The sequence below is a fragment of the Stomoxys calcitrans genome, chromosome 3, assembly GCF_963082655.1.
Source record: "Stomoxys calcitrans chromosome 3, idStoCalc2.1, whole genome shotgun sequence".
Lineage (NCBI taxonomy): Eukaryota > Metazoa > Arthropoda > Insecta > Diptera > Muscidae > Stomoxys > Stomoxys calcitrans.
In genome coordinates this window covers 125,149,170-125,170,818 of record NC_081554.1, presented here as the reverse complement: position 1 = coordinate 125,170,818, position 21,649 = coordinate 125,149,170, and the positions used below count along the sequence as shown (strand labels likewise).

The 21,649-nt window shown below is 36.5% G+C and overlaps 2 protein-coding genes across 6 annotated transcripts; one reads left to right on the top strand and one right to left on the bottom strand.

The window, feature by feature from the left end:
* The first annotated feature begins 412 nt into the window (after positions 1-412).
* On the top strand, positions 413-3,273 carry LOC131995849 (uncharacterized). Of its 3 annotated transcripts, none has more exons than XM_059365049.1 (3): positions 413-1,263; positions 1,363-2,972; positions 3,049-3,273. In XM_059365049.1, exons 2-3 carry the CDS (start codon positions 1,409-1,411, stop codon positions 3,267-3,269), a joined length of 1,785 nt encoding a protein of 594 aa, XP_059221032.1. In that variant the 5' UTR covers positions 413-1,263; positions 1,363-1,408; the 3' UTR covers positions 3,270-3,273. The 3 variants fall into 3 exon arrangements, with proteins under 3 accessions (XP_059221032.1, XP_059221031.1, XP_059221033.1); XM_059365050.1 differs by having other exon boundaries at positions 418-482; XM_059365048.1 differs by having other exon boundaries at positions 413-2,972.
* A 2,651-nt stretch (positions 3,274-5,924) lies between these two features.
* On the bottom strand, positions 5,925-21,407 carry LOC106083668 (tetraspanin-5). 3 transcript variants are annotated; one of them, XM_013246818.2, is made up of 7 exons: positions 21,197-21,407; positions 20,924-21,118; positions 20,780-20,860; positions 20,439-20,717; positions 9,014-9,124; positions 8,405-8,521; positions 5,925-8,272 (listed from the first exon to the last, which is right to left on the bottom strand). In XM_013246818.2, exons 1-7 carry the CDS (start codon positions 21,281-21,283, stop codon positions 8,204-8,206), a joined length of 939 nt encoding a protein of 312 aa, XP_013102272.1. In that variant the 5' UTR covers positions 21,284-21,407; the 3' UTR covers positions 5,925-8,203. The 3 variants fall into 3 exon arrangements, with proteins under 3 accessions (XP_013102272.1, XP_013102274.1, XP_013102273.1); XM_013246820.2 differs by lacking the exon at positions 8,405-8,521; XM_013246819.2 differs by lacking the exon at positions 9,014-9,124.
* Positions 21,408-21,649: the final 242 nt, after the last annotated feature.

Genomic DNA, 21,649 nt, shown 5'->3' with positions numbered 1-21,649 from the left:
TCTTTATGTTTGGAGATTCAGAACGTTGACCTGAGGAATTCTTCGATTCATAACCCCTCGGTTAATAATCGAGTCTCGATACCTATTCACAGTTTGCCAAACGCTACGTCTTATCAGGCCAGGAATAAGCCTTTGCAACTGCCAACGAAACTGTACTGGCGCTCCTATGATTATCATCACCAAAATATGGAAGAACATCGCTATTCACAACGTGGAATTCAAAATCCAAACAAAAAATGTGAATTATTTGAACAGACCAAACCCTTTCAAAGGTGGTACCATACTCTTTCGAAAAGGAAAGAGGAACAGGACATATGTGAGAAATCTGGTCAAGGGACGAATCATTCGGCTGTTCAGACTAGATACCGCATGTAGAGTCCCCAATAAACGTACTCAGAAATCAAATAACCCTACGGCGCACATTGGTTCAAGAGTGGCCGAAATTCATTTTTTTCATGTTCGCCGATTTGGATAATTTTTTGGTATTTTGTTGTCAGATAGTTGAATATTATGATTCCGTAATATTAGGCTGATATATTTAGTATTTCTTTGGACAGACACGCTCCAAGTTCATATATGTTCGCTTGTTTAAAATGGCATGCAAATTTACTGTATATTCAATCTTTTGGTACAATCACAGTAAACTTATCATTTGACTTTGTTGTATATTTTCGTAAATGGCAATTGTCATAGATGAGATTTGCATTAAAAAAAGTTGGAAAAAGTGCCACATAAAAAATTTCGTAGAACAAAATATAAACAACATCAAAATTTCAATGTTCATCAACTTCAGTGGACTGCATGTTTTTAGCGCTGTGGAGCGCTGTTTAACGAAAGACGTCAAATTACAGCTTGAAGTCTCAGCTAAAAGCTAAAAAAAAATTCAGCTGCTCATACCTGCTCCTTTCCAAAAGAAACAGTAAAAACTATAAAGTGATAAAGTAAGAAAACGTGAATTTTCGTTCATGCTTGTTGTTGTTGTTGCCATAATTCTTTACTGTTAACAACAATAGAAGATCAAGCGATAGACTATTAGGTGCTGTGTTATCATTCATTTATTATGTTGTTGCATGCAATAACAACTACACATTATGTCTTGCTCTCTTTATTGCACAAAATCTTTTCCGTTAGAGCTTAATAAGTAATACATTAAGTACCAACAACAATATACAGTTTCTGATTTAAATTTCTGCTTTTGGGTATACATTTCTAATATTATTGATATGCTAATTGACATTACATTGGCAAGTGCAGTGATAAGAGGTGTGTTTTTAAGTGATATCAAGATTTAATTTTATTAATTATGGAAAATGTAACAATTTCTTATTTAAATATTTGCGAAATATTAATTGATAACAACAGTGATATTGATGTTACTGTCGAAGTCATTGCAAATAGCAATGAAGGAATGACTGCTGAGGATGTTGAAGTCTTTACTGGATTTTTGAAAAAAAACTTTTTTACAAAGTTCAAAGATAGATGGCAAAAAGCAAGACGCATAAAAACCAGATTTCTTGATCTTAATGAAAATTGGCTGAAAAATGTCTACAAAGTGTGCAAATATACCGCAAACAATGAAGCACCAAGCTGTTCAAATATGGTTAAACGTGGACGTCCAGCAAAAGCCTTCGAGGATTGCCAACCGCGAACAAAGAGGACAAAGGTACAAGATTTTTGTGAAAACACCTCAATGGTGTTGATATCGTCTGCCGCAAAAAAAAGTGAGTGTTTAGACAAATCCATTAAGGCGTTCACCCCGGAGAAGGCACTTGGGCTGATACTTGATGCTTCGTTGTCAAAGCATCAATATGAGGTTTTGCGCAGTTCAGCTAGAGAAATTGGATTCGACATTTACCCATCCTACCATCAGGTACTGGAAGCAAAAAAAAAATGCTATCCTGCAAATGTTCAGGTGCAAGAAAGTTGTAGCAAAGTTTCTCTACAACAGTTATTAGATCATACAGTAACCAGGATTTTGATGACAAAAACCGAGAATGAGGTGACAGAACTCCCCAACGAACTGCAAATGTTCTCAAAATGGGGCTGTGACGGAAGTTCGGGACACAGTGAATACCATCAAAAATTCACAGATCCAAATGACTCCGATAAATATATGTTCTTAACGTCACTTGTTCCATTGACCCTCACAGAGCGTAATAATATGTCAACAATGTGCTGGAGAAATACAGAGCCATCATCAACTAGATTTTGCCGACCGTTAAAATTTGAATTTATACAAGAAACAGCTGAAGTTATAAATTCAGAGGTCAGTCGTGTTAATGACGAAATAAAAAATTTAAGAAATACTGTCGTTGAATTGCATAGCAGAAACTTCAATATTTCTCACACACTGAAATTAACAATGATTGATGGGAAAGTAGCTACTACGATTTCTGGAAGTTCATCTATGGCGGTTTGCTTCATATGTGGAGCAAAGCCCACAGAAATGAATAATTTAGATGCGGTGATTTTGAGGAAATGTTCGGAAGAAGCAGTTGCGTTTGGTATTTCTCCCTTGCATGCGAGAATCAAATTTATGGAGTGCATTCTGCACATTTCTTACCGTCTAAGTTTCAAAAAATGGAGAACAGATAGTTACACAAAAATTGAAATGGCGGCAAATAAAGCTGAAATTGGGAAGAGATTAAAGTTGACACTGGGCATAAATGTGGACGCGGTGAAGCAAGGTATGGGCACAACAAACGATGGCAATACGGCAAGAAGGTTTTTCGAAAATCCAGCCAAAACTGCAGACGTAATTGGAATAAAAGAAGAGTTAATACATAGATTTAAAATTATTTTGGCCGCAATAAATTGTAATGCAGCAGTCGACACTAGCAAATTTCATATATATTGCATGGATACTGCCAAGTTGTTTGTTGATCTCTATGGCTGGTACTACATGCCTGTAACTGTGCATAAGATTCTGGTGCATGGTAGCAAAATTATAGCAGAAGCTATTCTGCCAATAGGTATGTCTCTATTTAAAGGCCCTTATTCAATGATTTAATTTTCATTTTTTACATTTTAATTGATTGTTTGTATCAGGTATGCTGTCCGAAGAAGCTCAGGAAGCGAGGAATAAAGATTATAGAGCCTATAGATTACATCATTCGCGAAGAATTGGACGTGTAGCCACTAATGAAGATGTAATGCATAACCTTTTATTGTCTTCAGACCCATTTATAAATAGATTTCGCTCAAAGCTGCAAATCAAAAAATTGGAGTACGATAATGATGTTAAAAAATTATTAAAAGACTATGCTTAATTTATTTATTCATGTTTTTTCTATGGGAGGTGGCCGTAAAAGTGGGCGGATCAGGTATATATTTTCAGGAGCCCATTCTACAATTATAATAATTACTTTTTGTGAAAATTGAATTGATGCATTAAAAATTAAAAGTGGGCGGATATTTTTCAAATTTCACACAAATGATTCTGAGTGTTTAAAAATGCTATGTGCCAAAAAACAATGCCGTAGGTCAAAATTTAATTTTTACTTTGTATGGGAGGTGGGCGTAAAAGTGGGCGGATCATTTTGATTTTTCCATTTTTTCTTGATTCAAACAAAAAATGCCTATGTGCCAAGTTTCATTGTCCTTCGACAACTTCTTCTATTTTTAGCCGCTCGTTCAATGAACTTGAACCAATGTGCGGCGGGGGGCGAGTTTAGAGTCTAGTCAAAAGCCACACGAGGGTTACAAAAGATTTTTTGTGGCATTGCCTATAATGAATAGTGAATCCCCAACTAATGTGCCAAAGAGAGTTTGAAATCCCAAAGTAAAAAACGGCATCAAGACTCCAAAATTCTCCATTCCCTCACTACAGAATGCTTAAACGAATCACCAAACAAAAGTGATGTAACGAGTAATATCTTTACTCGTTAAAATAACCCTTCTGCGAGTTTAAAAAAGGACTATAAATCCTTACTAAAATAAGACACTTTCCGAGTTAGAAAAAAAAATAGAGAAAAAAGGAGTTCATATATACACTCGAAGAAGTTCTTCAAAAAAAAAAAAAAGGAAATTTTGTTTTCTGCACCTCCAACAATTCCACGCAAGAAAAGAAGACATAAAAAACAGCAAAAGAACGAGTTCTAGTGATTGCAGAAAAGAACACATAACAAACAACAGAAGGACGAGTTCTGGTGATTGCAGAAAAGAAGACATAACAAAAAGCAGAAGGACGAGTTTTGGTAATTGCAGAAAACAAGACCATAATCAGAACCAACTTCTTATACTGATACTGATTACAACTACAATGGCACAAAACCTAGATATTCAAGACCTGACTAATAACAATGGACGCATACCAATAAAAGCTGGAGAATTCAAATCAATCTCACACTACAATAAAATTGTACACATTGTGAACCTGACCGCATACCAAAACATATTGAACACTATCATGGAAAACATCAACACACTCAAAACAACTACATAAGATAATAAACCTCTAATTAACACTATTGGTAAAAATGCCGACCTACTTCAAGGTAAAATAGACAGTCCATATCCCCATTTCAAATCAAAACTGGGATTAGCAAATATATTAGGAAAGGGATTAAAAATAGTAGGAGGAACCATGGACAGTGACGACGGAAAAGAATTCGAAAACAAACTTAAATATCTTTTCAATGGACACACAAACTTAACTGACAAAATGGACAAACTTACACAATTTCATGATCTTATATCCTCACATATACATAAATCATATTAATGAACAACAATAAAAAATAGAAAAAATATTGAAACAATTTCGAAAAAACAATACAAAACAAAATAAGCACTTTAGAAGACGAATTTACATATATGACGCAAGTTTTTTAAATAAATAATGACATTATACTTTTTAAAGTCCATATAGACGACATAGGGCAAATCATAATTCCATATTACATATTAACTAAAACCGAAATAGACCTCATAACAGACTTTGAATGTTATAAAGAAATTAAAGTTCCAGTCGCTTTCATAATGAAAACCTCCTTATCATTTTACAAATACCAAAATTGTCTAAAGAATATTTTTCAAGAATCCATTTTGAACCAATTTCTAATGAATAACAAAACTATGGTACTCAACACAAAAGAAATTTTAGTCGATTCCAAGAATAATATTTATGAACCAAATGTTGAAAACAAATTAATGAAAAATATGATAAAAATTAACAATAAATGTTTAACAAATATTTTAGTGTTTAAAGAGGCCAATTGTTATGGCAAAAATTCCAGCTGTCTTAGTTTTTAAGAACTTCTATTCAAATATCAACCAAAATTGTAACAAAATAAAAATAAATCAAACAGGAAATTGACAAAAATCAAAGAATTTAAAAACATTACAATTAACGACATAGAACTTAAATCTCTTACATTAAAGCAAAAACAATACGAAAATAATATGAATGATATAATACAACACAATAACAAAACTACAGTAATAAGCTTAAGCATTGACGCGATGATAATAGTATTCATAACAACCATAAGCATTGTGTTTATAATGAAACCTAAGCAAAAATTTCAAATTTCGTCGGAGCCTCAAACTAACGATGGGGGTGTTATAGTTACACCTATGTTTGTCATATAAATAATTACGAACCACCCTATTATTTAATTTTCTCTTTTTCAACAAATTGTAAAAAAATTAAATTGAACTTCCGTTCTATACTCATGTAAAAATAATTCCTCATGTATTCCAAAGAATTAGGTCACCATACCCAAATTCTTCGGAATTATCAACCAATAGTTAATGTAGTTCTCACGAATTCTTAAGAACTAAATCACCATACCGAAAGTTCTATGGAATTGCCAATATTACCTAAGCACTTATTCTACATAAAAACTAATATTACCTTAGCAATTATTTTACATCAAAACTCATATTGCCAATATTACCTAAGCATTTATTTTACTTAAAAAATTATATATAAACACAAACATAAATTACGATACCTCAAAGAGTGAAAACCCTGTTTTTTATAATAAAAAAAATAGGGAAAGCTAAAGGGTTCAACTGGTAGTAGTCTTTTAAGGCTACGAAGTCTGACTAAGACTTTAATCTGGTACCACGGGTGTCAGGATCCCCTGGAACGTCGGTTACAGCCTGACAATGGTGAGGCCCCAGTGGGGAGCAACGTGGTGGCTGTGGTTTGTTCCCAAATCGCGGGTAGAGCATAAGCCCAGCGTGGAGTTGCGTTTTCAACTGGGTGGCGTTACCCATAGATCGGAAGGTGTCTTAGGTAGTGCTCCGCACCTAACCAAGCAGGTGAACACGTCCAAATATGTGGGATCAAATTGGTACTCATGTGTGGGTTACCACATGTGGGGGCGTTGGTAAACGCATTGTATTCACCCTTGGGTCTCGCAGGTTTCGGCCGTGATGGCAGCCATATACGTTAAACACGACATTCGTGTTACGGATGTCCTTAGGATACAAATCAGTGCTGAGGCGCTGTCGGTTGAGGGAATGATAAACAAGGGGAGTATATTCTGGGCGATTAATTCGTTCGAGCCCTACAAGTCGATCGGACTGGATGGGATATCACCTGCCGTGCTGCGAAGGGCGGGCCGTGTGCCATAAGGCTTCTGGGGGATTTATTAGGGTTGCGTTTTGCTTGGCTTTGCGACAATTCCGTGGCTGGTAAACCGAGTCACTCCCGGCCCAAGAACTTTAGGCCGATCAGTCTGTTGTCTTAAAGACACTCGAGAGACTGTTGCATGCGACTACTCCAAGGGTCGGCCTGTCGATAGTGCCCTTTACGACGTGGTGGGTTACCTAGAGGGGAACTTGGGTACAGTCGACTTTACTTTGGCGGCCTTCTTGAATAAAGAAGGGCCTTTTAATAACGTTGAGTTGGGGGGTTTATTCGCCGTTCTCTGTTTGATATGCGAGTCCCCTCTTCTGGTGAACTGGATTGATGTTACAATCAAAGGTAAATTTATCAATGTATTACTGGCTGAGTGTTTGATGAGGAAGATTGTGACCAGGAGGATTTATCCTTCCTTCTGTGGATCCTGGTTATCAATGGTATTCAGAGTAAGCTGTCGAGTTAGTCGAGTGTCAATGAGCTTGGGATTAATCCCAGGATGACAGCTGGTATTGTTCACGAGAAGATATCGCGATGTTTTCTTCCTGGGGAAGGAGCTTTGGTCCGCCATTTTTTGTGCCCTTTATCTACCCGGATCGGTCCAAGCTGGATAATGGCAGGGGTTTTTGCTAAATACCTAGGACTTAAGGAGGCACATAGACTTCTGGATGGGTACAGTGTCTTTCAGGCAAAGGTTTTCGCAATCCTCATGGCCTTGAAAGTGATCCTTAGTCAGGAGCGGCGGCCCTCTCAAACTGTCACAATTTATGGGGATAATCAGGGTCCCGAGAGGTCAAGGCCTGTCGGAAGATACAAGGAGCGACCGAGGTTAGAATAAAATCAGGATTTTCATATAACAGGTAGAGGGAACTAAATTTTAAGTGTCAGCACGGATATAACAAAAATTGGTTGATCAATATTACACTTCGTATGCTGTACATCACCTGGAGAGGACGGTCGTATCAAATTAAATCGCGATGGTGGCTAATCTAGACTTTGAGGGAGCCTAAGTAGCGACGGATGAATAAAAATGTAGAGGAAGTAATTTTTTCACATATACTATCGATAGGAAGCAATTAAAATCAAGTCTGAATATTATGTAACTTACATATGTTAGAATTTGTAAAAAGGATAAATTAGATCAAATGTTAGAAAAAGTGTCTCAATCAAATTACAAAGTTTTTTTAAATTTTTTGATGCTAAGCTATTTGTTTTTATAATTTCCACCAAAAAGTTTACTGCAAACATTCAAATACACAACCGTGTGCATAACCATTGATTTTCAATTAGGTACACATAACTAGAAGATAAGGGGCAGGTAGTTGTTTAAGTACATTTTGTAAAATATGGATTGTTTTTCACTTATTTCTTAGTGGTTTCTCATTTTTCAAGAGGTTTTCAAAGTTAGACTATCAAAAAGTTGGCAACGTAATTATTTTTTTACAGACATTAGATTTGCTTACGTACTCAGTAACATTGTTTCCAGATTTTTCCAGGATTTCCACATAGCTATAGAAATAGATCGAAATCGTAAACAAAAACATTAGAAAAGGCATGCACATTGCCCTTTCAGACAGCAACAAGCCTTTCTTAAGGTATATTGGGTAATTGTCAGTGCCATTTGGATTTTTGAGCATTAATGTCAGATCGTAGATTTTGGGTAAATATGACAAAGAGGATCTGCAATGAAAACATGTCGATTAGCACGAAGTAAATAATATGTATATTATTTTTAGAATCAAAAATAAGGGTTATCTAGAACCAAAAAAAAAAACAAATAAAAATAAATATTAAACAACTCATAAAACAAACCTGAAAGAAGATTGCAATAATAGCGCTGGTTAATATTAAAATAAGATTTCTTTCCATCCACTCCTCTCCAGCTTGAACACAGCCTTTATCGTAAATAATCTTTGCAATCTCAAAATTCTTAATTAAACAAAAAATGAAAAAACCAAAAATAATTAAGTCACACAATAAATAATATAAAAATTAGCAATAAAGTAGTAAAAAAAACATAACAAAATATTACTTTAGGTAGAACTAGGGAAATCCCAATGTTTTTTTATGGAGTTTACGGTCACTACAGGCTTCTATTACAAAATAATAGCAAATATTAATAAGCATGAATTATTAAGAATCGTGATAAATCGTCATATCAAATAATAGTAATACTCTTGTCGTTTTTAACTTTTGCATCGAATAACCTTTTTTTGTTTTTGACAACATTAAAATTTCTTTGTGTGTTTTTTACTGCTTTTTAAATCCGGATTTAATGGGTGATCATCTGTTTTCCCTTTGTAAAATCAGCTTACGAGAGCCTTAAATCCGGATTAAATGAGCAGTGTAAACGGGGTTTTAGAGCATGCGTAGACCATAAGCCCCATATTCTTAACAACACCATGTATTATAAATAATGACCTGCCAAAAAATTGTTAGCATTATATATATCCAAATGGAAACAATATGCATTTCCAAATACTCCTCGCCAGCCCTTAAACAACCCCGTTCATAGATATGTCTATCAACAGGCTGTACATTTAAGATTATGTGTTAGATTGGTTAAGCATGTAGTTAAGAATAAATAAAATAGAATACAAATATGACATTAGTTAAATGTATACATAAGATATAATAATGGGTTGAAAATAAATAATAACAAGTAAGAGCGTGCTAAGTTCGGCAGGGCCGAATCTTATATGGCCTCCACCATGGATAGCATTTGTCGAGTTCTTTGCGCGGTATCTCTTTTTAGGCAAACAAAGATAAATGAATAAGAATTGCCATGCTATTGGAGCTATATCCAGTTGTAGTCCGATTCGGACCATAAATGAATTGAATGCTAAACATTGTAGAAGTCATTGTGTAATATTTCAGTCCATTCGAAAACTAATTCAGCCTTGTAGGGGTTTAAGGAGCAAAATCGGAAGATCGGTTTATATCGGAGCTGTATCAGGCTCGATTCGAGCGACGATTCAGACCATTTTTTAAATGTATGGTCATGGGAGAAGCCAATGTTCAAAATTTCAGTCAAATTGGATAGTAGCTTCGCCCTCTAAAGGCTCAAGAAGTCAAGATCCCAGATTGGTTTATATGGCAGCTATATCAGGTTATCAACCGATTTGGACCATACATAGCACAGTTGATGAAAGTGATACCAAAACACCACGTGCAAAATTTCAAATCGGACGGAAAATTGCGCCCTCTAGAGGTTCAAGAAGTCAAGACCCAAGATCGGTATATATGGCAGCTATATCAAAACATGGACCGATTTGGCCCATTTACAATCCCAACCGACCTGCACTAATAAAAAGTATTTGTGCAAAATTTCAAGCGTCTAGCTTCGCTCCTTCGACAGTAAGTGTGGTTTCGACAGACAGACGGACGGACGGACATGGCTAAATCGACTTAAAATGTCATGACGATCAAGAATATATACACTTCATGGTGTCTTGGACGCATATTTCGATGTGTTATAAACAGAACGACGAAATTAGTATACCCTTATCCTATGATGGAGGGTATAAAAAAAAATTTGCGCCTTCCATAAACAAAGATTAACAACCGTAAGGCTGGTACTATTGTATATTCGTTTTTCACAGTTGAAATACTACAAAAATCTCAATGAAAACAAACTTTTAAGAAAATTTGTTCATAAGTAATGAAGGAATGTCCTGCTAAATGAAATCAGCAAGCAAGTAATCACGAAAAAATATAGCGAAAAACGAACATAGTACCAGCCATTAATCACAAAACTTAATGTTAATTTTAAATAGATTTATTTGACAGTTCTATGAAGGAAATCTGTCAAATAACAGACAGTCAGGCAGCCATTAAATCCCTGGAGAACGTATTTCTGAACACATAAACCGCCATCGACTGTCGCAAATCTCTCAACGAGATGGCTGCACAGTTCAAAATTCACCTGAGTGCCGGGCCACAGAGATACCCCAGCGAATTGTAAAGCGGACGAGCTTGCGAAACTGGGAACTATCTTACACACTCCAAGGGAAACTAGAATCTATGGCACAGTTCTATGAAGGAAATCTGTCAAATAAACCTATTTCAAATCTACATTAAGTTTTGTAAATAAGGCCGTAAACGAACAACAATCGCTCGAAATCGAATTTTTTTCGGTTTGTGTATGTTAAATTCGATTTTTCGACTACACATAAGTAACACCATGTTCACACTTGGAGCAGTTCTAGATTTGGGACGCGATTTTGGAAATCTCGTGTTTTGCTGAGAGGTTTGCCATACATTTGTCAAAAACATCCCTGTTGACAAACGCAAATCACTTCAATCGTAGTGTAAACTAGAACTGGCAAACTATCGATAATCGCAACATTCAATATTTTCTATAGTTTCAATAATAAATATCGATAGTATCGATAACAAAATGCTAGTCTAATCAGATGAAAATTGGGCCCTGTATAGGCGCAATGGATACATTCGGTGTCGGATTGCTTTTTTTGCTAAGTTTTGCAAAAAAATTACTTTTGCGATAGTATCCATCGGAAAAATATCAATCGATATTCAGTCAAAAAATTAATTATCGATAGTGCCATCAATATTTTGCCAGCTCTAGTGTAAACGGTCGTTGGGATTATCTCAAATCAAGTAGATTTGGGCTCTAGTGTAAACGTGATTTAAGTCAATGTTTTCATTTTCACATGCTAACGATTTTGGGATTGTCATATGGGTGTTTTTTTCGATTTAACCTGATCTACACTCAAAAAAAGGGGTATCGTAGTATGTAGAAACAATAATAACCCAATGTTGGTATAACAATTTTCCTACGCTTTATGAGAATATTCTCACGAGACTAATCTATTGGGTTGCCCAAAAAGTAGTTACGGATTTTTCATATAGTCGGCGTTGACAAATTTTTTCACAGCTTGTGACTCTGTAATTGCATTCTTTCTTCTGTCAGTTATCAACTGTTACTTTTAGCTTGCTTTGGAAAAAAAGTATATTTGATTAAAGTTCATTCTAAGTTTTATTAAAAATTCAATTACTTTTTGGGCAACCCAATAGTTTTATTGGAAATTTCGTACACAAAATCCAACAACCACCTTTTTTAAATTTCTGATGCATCAAATACAACCAAAAGCTGAAAACTTCATTTAAGGTAAGTTGTATATAAATTTATTTTATAAAGATTGATTTTTAAGATATTAACTTTTTCGTGACACTGGTTTAAACAGCTCACGTACGTTTGGTCTATAATTACCCATGAATCATCTTACAACAACGCTTGCAAATTTTTGAATTTTATTATCAAAATGCGTGCTCTGTTAAGAAAGTTCATCACGCGCTTCTTCCATTTTACGAAGAAGCTCATAAGGTAAGATGATATCCACAGTTTTTTGTCTAAATTCCAAGAGCTTGACTTGCATGACATGCGGTTTCAACAAAACGGTGTTACCAAACGGGGCAAAAAAAAATGTAAGCGCCAAATCATGGTCAACTTTATTCCAATTTAAGTAAATTTTCATTCATTTAGGGTTCAGTTTTTGTGAGTGTACTACCAATTCGAATGTCCAATTGTGCCACTGTATTATGATGTTCTTTATTTCAAAACATTATTAACATATACAATTGTGTTGTGTTTAATAAAAAATAAATGGAATCATCCATTGGAGGCGGATGAGAAGGGGCCGACATTCGAGGTAGTTGTCAACTCGATGCACAAAGGAACGAATGAGATTCATAACTTCGTCCACAGTAAATTGAAATGGCTCTCCAACGGCTCTATATGTCACTCTCGGGATGCACAATTAATAGACGGTTGAACAAGCTGGCGCACCTCTCGGATCATCCACAGTTACGTCGTCAAAAGTAACTGAGGTCCCGTCGTCCCGTCTACCGGGGTTTGAGAGTGACTTAACAGTAGACCACATCTTGCCTTAACAGGTACCTAAGTAATATTGCTTTAAGTGTTCCAGCCACAAATTCCGCTTATGATCGTCGACTACCCGGTTTATTTCCAGATTCAGCTCGCTGATTCTGAAGTTAGTGTGGTTCTTGCAACGAATCCCATCACGCTCGTCTGCGTGCGCCACTGCGAACGAGCGAGCGGCTGCTGCGTTAGTGAAATCTCGGAATTCCCTCCCTCTCGGCAACTAGCACATTTGAGTAGGTGCCAGCTCACTGAAGCACTAAAGCTGCTGGTATATACTCTGAAGCCGATCAAATCGGCTATTCATATAATCTCTTAATCTCTCTCAGGCCCAAATCCCTCTGGAAGCAACCACTTCAGTCGCAGAGTTCTTGGATCTGGATATTCAACAGAATCAAACAGACGAAAGATAGAACGAAACCCACTGCTACAAAAACAACAACAAAAGAAAAAAAAAAAAGACTTTTGGAGCTCCTAGAAGCTCTAATTTTAGTCAAAATTTGCAGAAATATGCATAAGAGAGACGCCCGTAAATTTTTATAGATAGCCTTTCTTGGCCCCTTATTTTATCATAAAATCCGTGGTGGGCGTCTAAGATTCTTGAAGACTAAAGTTTGTATTATTTTAAAATTTCACTTGTTTTCACTTTATCAAGAGACTGGCTTGACATTTGATTCCTATTTCCGACAACTATTTCGATATACATTAACCCATTTTTGAATGGTAATACTTACGTTTTTGTTCGACTTGCCTTTTTTTTTTCGTTTGCAGGCCGAACGAACACCCACGTTCCACGTCGACAAACAGGCTATAAAACAAAAACTTTAAAACGCACATACGTTTAGCTCAAGCACAGGCTAAACAATTTGAATTTTAAAATTGTTCGCTACAAGAAAATAAGCTCAGTTTAAGTTCAACACTTTTCAAAAATTTTAAAATGTTGGTAGATTTCTTTGCCCAGCTGAATCCAATAGGCTTTGCTTCCATTTACAACAGAAAGTAAAAAAAACCCTTTTTAAAAATTAAGGCAAGATTTGGTGTGCTTGGGGAAAAGTCAATGTCGACTTTCGCTGCTTAAAAAAGACAAGATAATCGACTTTAAGTCGAAATGTATATAGTTTCAAGTCTATTTTTAGTGCCGATTGCTTCGACTTTTTTAGCTATGTATGCAATGCTTACAAAAGTGATCTTTGCAGTGAAAAATACCACAAGACTCAAATTGCTCCACACATGCTACCGTTTTCACAAATTGTGCTATCGTACTGAAACTTGGTACAATTCTGATTTTGGTCCCGTTTTATTGTATTTAGGAAAGTAGTATTTTTTATCCTTTTTCGTTGGAGCTTAGAACGTTAAGTTGTATTAACCCTTTCCATATCAGTGCTTAGTATAGTGCCGCATAGGTCCAGCTTTCCTCCCGATGTAACATCTTGAAGGCACAAAGAGTACGTTATTTATCCAATTTTCTGCCCTCCTTTTTATCGAAAGCACAATAACGTTTGTACGAATGAAGCTATCCGCCTTCAATTTTCCAAAGTTACTTGTTACTGATGTGGGTCACTGGGAATTGCAAAATTGCCATATGGGTTCAGATATGTATATAGCTCCTTTATAAAATGGGATTAACTTTAAGTCTCTTGAAGCATTATTGTACCCACCCCCGTAGGATAGGAGGTATATTCATTCAGTCGTTCCGTTTGCAACACATCGAAATATCAATTTCCGACCCTACAAAGTATATATTTCGGATCGTCCTAAAATTCTAAGACGATTTAACGATGTCCGGAGACATCGTTATATTGAGCTGAAATTTGGCACAGATACGTCTTTTTGATGAACGCTGGTTAAGTTCTTGAACGGGCCAAATCGGACCATATTTGGATATAGCTGCTATATAGACCGATTTTCCGATAAAGGGTCTAATGCCCATTATCCGATTTTGCTGAAATTTGAAACTGTGAGTAGTTTAAGGCTTCCCGACAACAAAGCCAAATATGGTTCAGATCGGACTACATTTAGATATAGCTACCATATAGACCGATCTCCCGATAAAGGGTCTGAAGACCATAAAAGATTTATTTATTACCCGCTGAAATTTGCAACAGTGGATTATTTTAAGCCTACCGACATCTGACCCAAATATGGATTAGATCGGTCCATATTTAGAAATGTTGGTTGCCCAAAAAGTAATTGCGGATTTTTTAAAAGAAAGTAAATACATTTTTAATAAAATTTAGAATGAACTTTAATCAAATATACTTTTTTTACACTTTTTTTTCTAAAGCAATCTAAAAGTAACAGCTGATAACTGACAGAAGAAAGAATGCAATTACAGAGTTACAAGCTGTGAAAAAATTTGTCAACGCCGACTATATGAAAAATCCGCAATTACTTTTTGAGCAACCTAATAGCTACCACCGATCTCCCGATAAAGGGCCTGAAGGCCATAAAAGCTTTATTTATTACCCGATTTCGTTGAAATTTGCAACAGTGGGCTATTTTAAGTATCCCGACATCTGGCCTAAATATGGTTCAGATCGGACTATATTTAAATATAGCTGTCATATAAACCGATCTCCCGATAATGGGTCTTAAGGCCATAAAAGCTTTATTTTTTATCCGATTTTGTGGAAAATTTTAATAATACCCAGTTTTAAGCCTCCCAACATCCGACCCAAATATGGTACAGATCGGACAGCTGTCATATAGACCGATCTACCGATAAAGGGCCTGAAGCCCATAAAAGCTTTATTTTTTAACCGATTTCCCTAAAATTTGAAACAGTTAGGTCCTGATACACGACCTAAATACGGTTCAGATCGGAGTATATTTTGATATAGCTGCCATATAGACCCATCCGCCGTCCTTAAGTTATCCAATTTTTACCGGCTTGTGACGAAATGGGATTTACTGTAATTCCTTACTTAAAGTACACTTAAACCTCCCAATAAACACAAAATATATTATAAACCTTATAAATCTTATAAACCGATCGCACGATATGATTGCTTGAGCTGCCAGTGGTCTTAAGTAATATCCTACTTTATTTCTTCAAAATAAACCAAAGAACGGGCTAAAGTGGGGCGAGTTGTCGAATTTAAATTTGATATGTAGAATTTCGATCAAAATCCGTACATATTGTAAGAGCCATAGAGTATTATTCAAAATCGGACAATATATATGGGAGCTATATCTACAATATATCTGAATCGATTTCTATTAAATTTAATAATAATACCGGGAGTCATGAGGGAATCCCTTGGTCCAATTTTCGTGTGAATCCGTTAAAAAATTACCAAATTATTGCAATACTATCCCAAATCGAACGAAAATATGAAATTTCTATGAAATTCACCAATAATGTCGAGACTTATAAGAGAATCTCTCGTGCAAAATTTCGTGAGAATTTTACAAATCGTGAGAATCGTTTCATAATTGCAATTTAAGTCCAAATCGGATGAACATATCAATGGGAGCTATATCTAAATCTGAACCGATTTTTTCCAATTTCAAAGGGTTGCGTCTCTAGGCCCAAGAAAAAAAAATTGCGACCTGTACTTTGTACGCAAATGAACATGAACAGACGGACATAGCTAAATCGAATCAGTAAGTGATTCTGAGTCTATCGGTATCTTAACAACGGGTCGGAAAACATCTGGCAGCTGCATACAACGATGGTCAAATCTGGTCTACACTCAAATGTTGAGGGGTACATGCATCTCGCTGTAACAGCGAAAATGGGAAGTAAAAACGCATTTCTGCGCTCAAACACTTAAATCGGTAGGTCGCTTTGTCCAAACTCGACACGGTTGTTCATTGAAATCGGGGCAAAATAGAACTTTATGAACTCAAGATTTCTTATCGGGATATCGGTATAAAGAGTGTTATATCAAAATTTAATCAAACAGATGATTTAAACAAACAGATCGACGGAAATGTCTAGATCCTTTATGAATAACGAGGATCTAGTGCTTTGTAGCGTTGAAAATGTATAATTTAATGTGTTGCCATGGAAGGTCAACTCTCGGTGGTGGGTATAAAAACCTATACCCCATTTTTGGCTTGCGTAATATTTGGTAGGATTTTTCTTGAATTTTGGTAGAAAATAATTTTCTTGAGGGGCAACACTGATCCCGACTTATAGTATAGAATTTCCCGACTTTAGGACCTGGCAAGCCTATACTCAAATGAAGGGAAGTTGGGAGTAGATTATGAATAAGGCATTAAAATTTGTGTACAAGTATCAGAAGGGGAGTGGGAGACATAGTTTGTATTCTTGCAAAGTGTAGTCTAATGGTTTTTCTTCCTCCGTCGCTAAGCACTGATGATTCAGTAGTAGTCAGCCTTAAATTAAAAAGTCCCATTACTGGCTTGCTTCCCTATATATGGCACATGATTCAGGTATGCGGCCTTCAAACCTTAAGTTACTGGTTGAAACTGCTTCGTAGAGAAGAAGAGCCTTCTTGTAGGAAGTGATGCTAATGCACATCACCAGATATGGGGAAGTCAACCAAAGGGGTGAGCTGCTTATAGAATATATTATAAGTAGCAATCTGGCGATTTGTAATAAAGAAGATAAACCGACCAAAGAAGTCATGCGGTGCCAAGTCAGACCTATACGAAAGATGACTCATCAAATCGATTTTTTGAGTACTAAAAATGCAGTTGTTTCGTATTTTTGGAGCATTTCGTTCGACCAATCGATACAAGCCTTTTTTGAGCGATTGACAAATTGTGTGAGATCCAATGCGAACTAATTTTTTGACGGTCAAATGTTCATGCAATATTGCATTTATGCTGGCCCCACTAATGCCTAAGATTGTCTCAATCTCACGATAGATCCATTGACGATCTTAAAATATCAGTTGGCGCATAGTACCAATGGTTTTTGGGAATAACAACTGATTTGGGACGACCTTCATGAAATTCGTCTTGGAGTGAACTACGAGCTCGGTTGAATTCACCATACCATCGATAAACACTGGTCCTTGATGGAGCTACATCGTCAAAATTTAATTAAGTTCATCGATGCACTGTTTTTGAGTTAATCCACGTCGAAAGTTATAACAAAATTATCGCGAAAATGTTCACGATTGAATTTCATTTTTTGAGCGAGATGAGTCTTTTAAGTTACTGTAAACAACACAAATAGCACTCGTATTTCAAAACGTTCTGAGTACGTATAACCTCTGCCAGTTGGCAGATAGCAACACAAGGGTTGTCCAATCCCGAAATTTTAAATTCAACCCTCGTATTACCAGCTTCTCTGATCATCGTTATATTAGTTTCAGCCTTGGAGAAGAAAATACTGCAGCTGCGGATTAGGATAAATTTCGAAACAAATTCTGCACGTCTATCTCTTCTAGACCAGAAAAGGAAGTGGCAACTGCGCAGGATATAGACATAATGGTCGAGTGGATCATGAAGGCCCTGAATGACTCGTTTGTTTCAGCATGTCCTAGTGCAAAGCCCAGGGGGCAAACAGCGACCGCCATGGTGAAGAAAACTCTTCAACAGACTAGGCTCAAAGTAAATTTGGACAAAGTACTATAAATATTTATAAAGCAGTAACATTCTTCCCCCCTTGAATCAATCTGATTCACCTATATTCATATCAATAACCGCTAACGTGGAGATCGGTCTGCGTTTAACGCCACTAAATGTTTTTACTTCTCTTATTTGGCCATCCTTAGGAGGAAAAACTTTTATAATTCTGCCTTTTAACCATTGACTTCTGATAAGAGTTTTGTCGAGTATAACTACGAGATCGCCAACTTCAATAGGTATTGACTTATTTCTCAATTTTGTGATACAAACAGAAGCAGATATTCTGTTATTCATCTGTTCCATAAACCAAACATAATCCGATTTAGACCAAATTCAGCAAAAATATCAAGACATCTAATATAACTCACTTTTTTAGATTCCATCGAAATCCCGAAATAAATGCGCCTTTTGTGGATCCAGAGCCTTAAATCGTCAGATTGGTCTATATGTATGTCAGCTATACCCAAACACAGTTCGGTCTGTGCCAAATTCGACATCGATGAAAAGGGGTGTAACGTAACTCACTGTTTAAAATTTCACCGAAATTTATTAAAAAAAATGTATGGGCCCAAAAACCTTTTATCGGCAGATCGGTCCATATATAATTCTAATGCTTCAATAACTGATTGTCAAATTCATATTGTACTCTCAAATACCTATCATTTGAGGCACATTTTGACCCGATCCGTCTGATTCAGTTTGGGATGTGGCCTTCCTCCAATAGCTTGATCGTAAATTTATTTACCAGTTTCGTGTTTTTTGGTTACTTTAATGGCGCAAACAAAAATTTTCTTATTAGTTCACCCAAAAAATGCGAAATATGCAAACATGCAAAATATGCAGACATTTTTTTATCGTTTTCTTAACGTACATTCAATGAAACGAATTTCTGCATTTCAAGTTTTTTCCCATGCTCCAAAAAATATATGCATTTACATATGTATCCGTTGTCTACTCATCATCTATTCTATGATGGCGGGTATAAAAATATGCACTTCATTTCAATAATTTAAAGTACTTTCATTTTTCCGTTTACTCCCGATCGCCGTGGGAACAGGTTGGTTATTTAAAGGCGCTTATAACTCGCCTTGTCATATCGAGCATCATAGGCAATCAGTATTTGTGCAAGACCCGGTGCCGCCCCACCTCTAACTAGGGTTCTCCGCTCGATACCGCTGATTGTCCGCGATTGCCGTTGCAGCTACTCCGTATGGAGCATTCCACTATCCGCAACCTGTGAACGTGCCCGGTAGCTCCCAGCTAATACAAAATTTCAGCCAAATTGGATAGGATGTTTCTCACCGGCGAAATTAGTCTAATCAAGCGCCTTTTTAAGAGCTATAACCTTTCATGTGCTCAAGATATTGACGGACTGTCGACTTAGAATGACAAGACGATCGAAAAAACATATATGTACTATATTATTAAGAGAATGGCGATGTTAGAATAAACCCAATACTATGGTAGAGGGTATATAATTATGAAAATTCAAAATTTTCTGTAAACATTGAATTAAGGAATGGCGGGAAGATTTAAAACCTATTCAAGTGCCGTTGAGTGACGCCTCTTCGAGGGGAAGTTGCCAACGTTAGTGAGGGGTTTACCACCGCTTGATAATATTTCCAATGTGATGGTCCGAATTCAAACTAAGGCATTCAGCATCATAGGCATGCATACTGACATATTCGGCACGGCTATTCAGGTGAAAACACACCATAAAATGAGAACATTAGCAAAGTGGCACGCAAGAGTGGAAAAGTGGCCCAAAAGCCAAAACGTATAGCGGACGGCTCAATAAACGAAAGTGGCACACAAGGGCGTTGTCGGAAGTGTCAAATTTGATACTAAAGTGGCCCAATGGTAACATTGTTCGCATTGAATTAAGAAGCTCCAGCGAAGAAGTCCGTTGAAGGCGAACATTGTGGTCCACGCAAATGGGGTAGATTCAAACTTCGCTGGAAAAATCAAATGGAGAAAGTCATCTCGAAACTAGGTGACAGAAATTCGAAAAGAAACGCAGAAGATCGAGACGCTTGGACATTTATTCTGAGTTCGGCCAGTGGAACGAATGTTCTGTTGTAACCAATTAAAGTCTTTCAAGTATTTCTCGGATTAAAATCAAAACAGCTCATTCACCTATCTGGCATCGAAATCAAATGATTTCCATGCAATTGCAGGATTAGAAATACGGGTATTTATGGAAGGCCGACCATCTAATATGCTCGTTAACGTCTATCCCGGTTAGAGCTGGACAACTTTCTTTGGACATGGCAATTTTTTGAATTGATTGTTTAACTACACCTTGTTTTGGTTATTGCGCACAATTATCTTATTCATTTCCAAGCCATTTCTATAATATATAAAGGGTATATGCGAGAAATCCTGAAGTATACTTACGTATCCTTCCTTGCGGACATCATAACCACATTGTTTATTTTTTATCAATTCATGTGTCTGTCGACGGCAGCATGAAAATGGAACTCCACAGGCCTCTCGGCTGCCTATTGCACTAGAGGAGCAATTGAAATAATTATTACTATCCCAATCCTTGGGTCCTTCGATGCCGCAACACTGAAGCCAGTCTTCCTGGATCCAGTCAATGAGATTCTGTTGATCAGGATCTTCACGGTAGTGAATAATGAAGGCACGCAATCCTTCAGTGGCTTGATCCTTTATCTGGAATCAGAGATAATATTTTAAAGGAACTTGTCAATAGGTTCAGCTACGGCCAAACTTACCCAGCCTTTGTCCTTGAGAACCAAATACATAATGCCAAAACATACTTCTACCACAAGCAGAACGCACACCAATATAATAAACTGTTCAAAAACAAATCAAACATAACTCATATGTACGTTTAAACTAGATCTCAAATTACTCACCGTCCCTAATAAACAGGTGTTTTCACGTAGAGCACCCACACTGCCCGTAAAACCAATAAGAAAGGCAACACTACCAATGCAAATAAGAACAAAGGCTGGATCTAACACCAACAATGTAATTTTATTCAAATTGCTGAAGGCATCCTTTTCATTCCACGCCCAAATACCAGCTGCCAAAATAACCAGGCCGGTCATCTAACACCATGCATATGAAAAGAAATGCAAAATAAAAATGTTGTTTTAGCGAATTCCGCAAATGTGGTGTCACCATACCCATAACGCAGTATTGCAAACGAATATTAAATATTTCATGCAGCAGCTAACTTCACGGGTCTCATTACGATATTTTCGGACGGGCATCTTCTATTCCTATGGCTACGACTATTATTGAGATTGCTGCGTCAAATGTGGGTAGAAATTCGGGGCTTCTTAACAAATCCCTTGAAAAATATCATCAATTGTTGTAAATGAGTAAATGACAATAAGCAATGTTTATTTCAACTGACTTGGCAGCACTTATGTACACTAGGTGTCTAATTAAATGCGGAGGACCAATGCCTTTGACAGTTGTGAGCAGCGAGCAAAAAATATATATCTCAAGTAATCTTGTTGATTGAGCTGGTACAATATTCATGTTTCGTGTTTCACAATGAAAATCAATAACATCCCTATTGATTTTCATTGTGAAACATGAAATGATTACCCATTATAGCTGGGTATTCTTTT

Coding starts and splice junctions, on each gene's coding strand:
- LOC131995849 (XM_059365048.1), top strand. CDS start 1,304: ATGGAAAATGTAACAATTTCTTATTTAAATATTTGCGAAATATTAATT. Junction 2,973..3,048: donor AGAAGCTATTCTGCCAATAG/GTATGTCTCTAT, acceptor TGTTTGTATCAG/GTATGCTGTCCGAAGAAGCT.
- LOC106083668 (XM_013246818.2), bottom strand. CDS start 21,283: ATGCCCGTCCGAAAATATCGTAATGAGACCCGTGAAGTTAGCTGCTGC. Junction 21,119..21,196: donor TTTGCAATACTGCGTTATGG/GTATGGTGACAC, acceptor GCATGGTGTTAG/ATGACCGGCCTGGTTATTTT. Junction 8,273..8,404: donor TTATTGCAATCTTCTTTCAG/GTTTGTTTTATG, acceptor TTTTCATTGCAG/ATCCTCTTTGTCATATTTAC.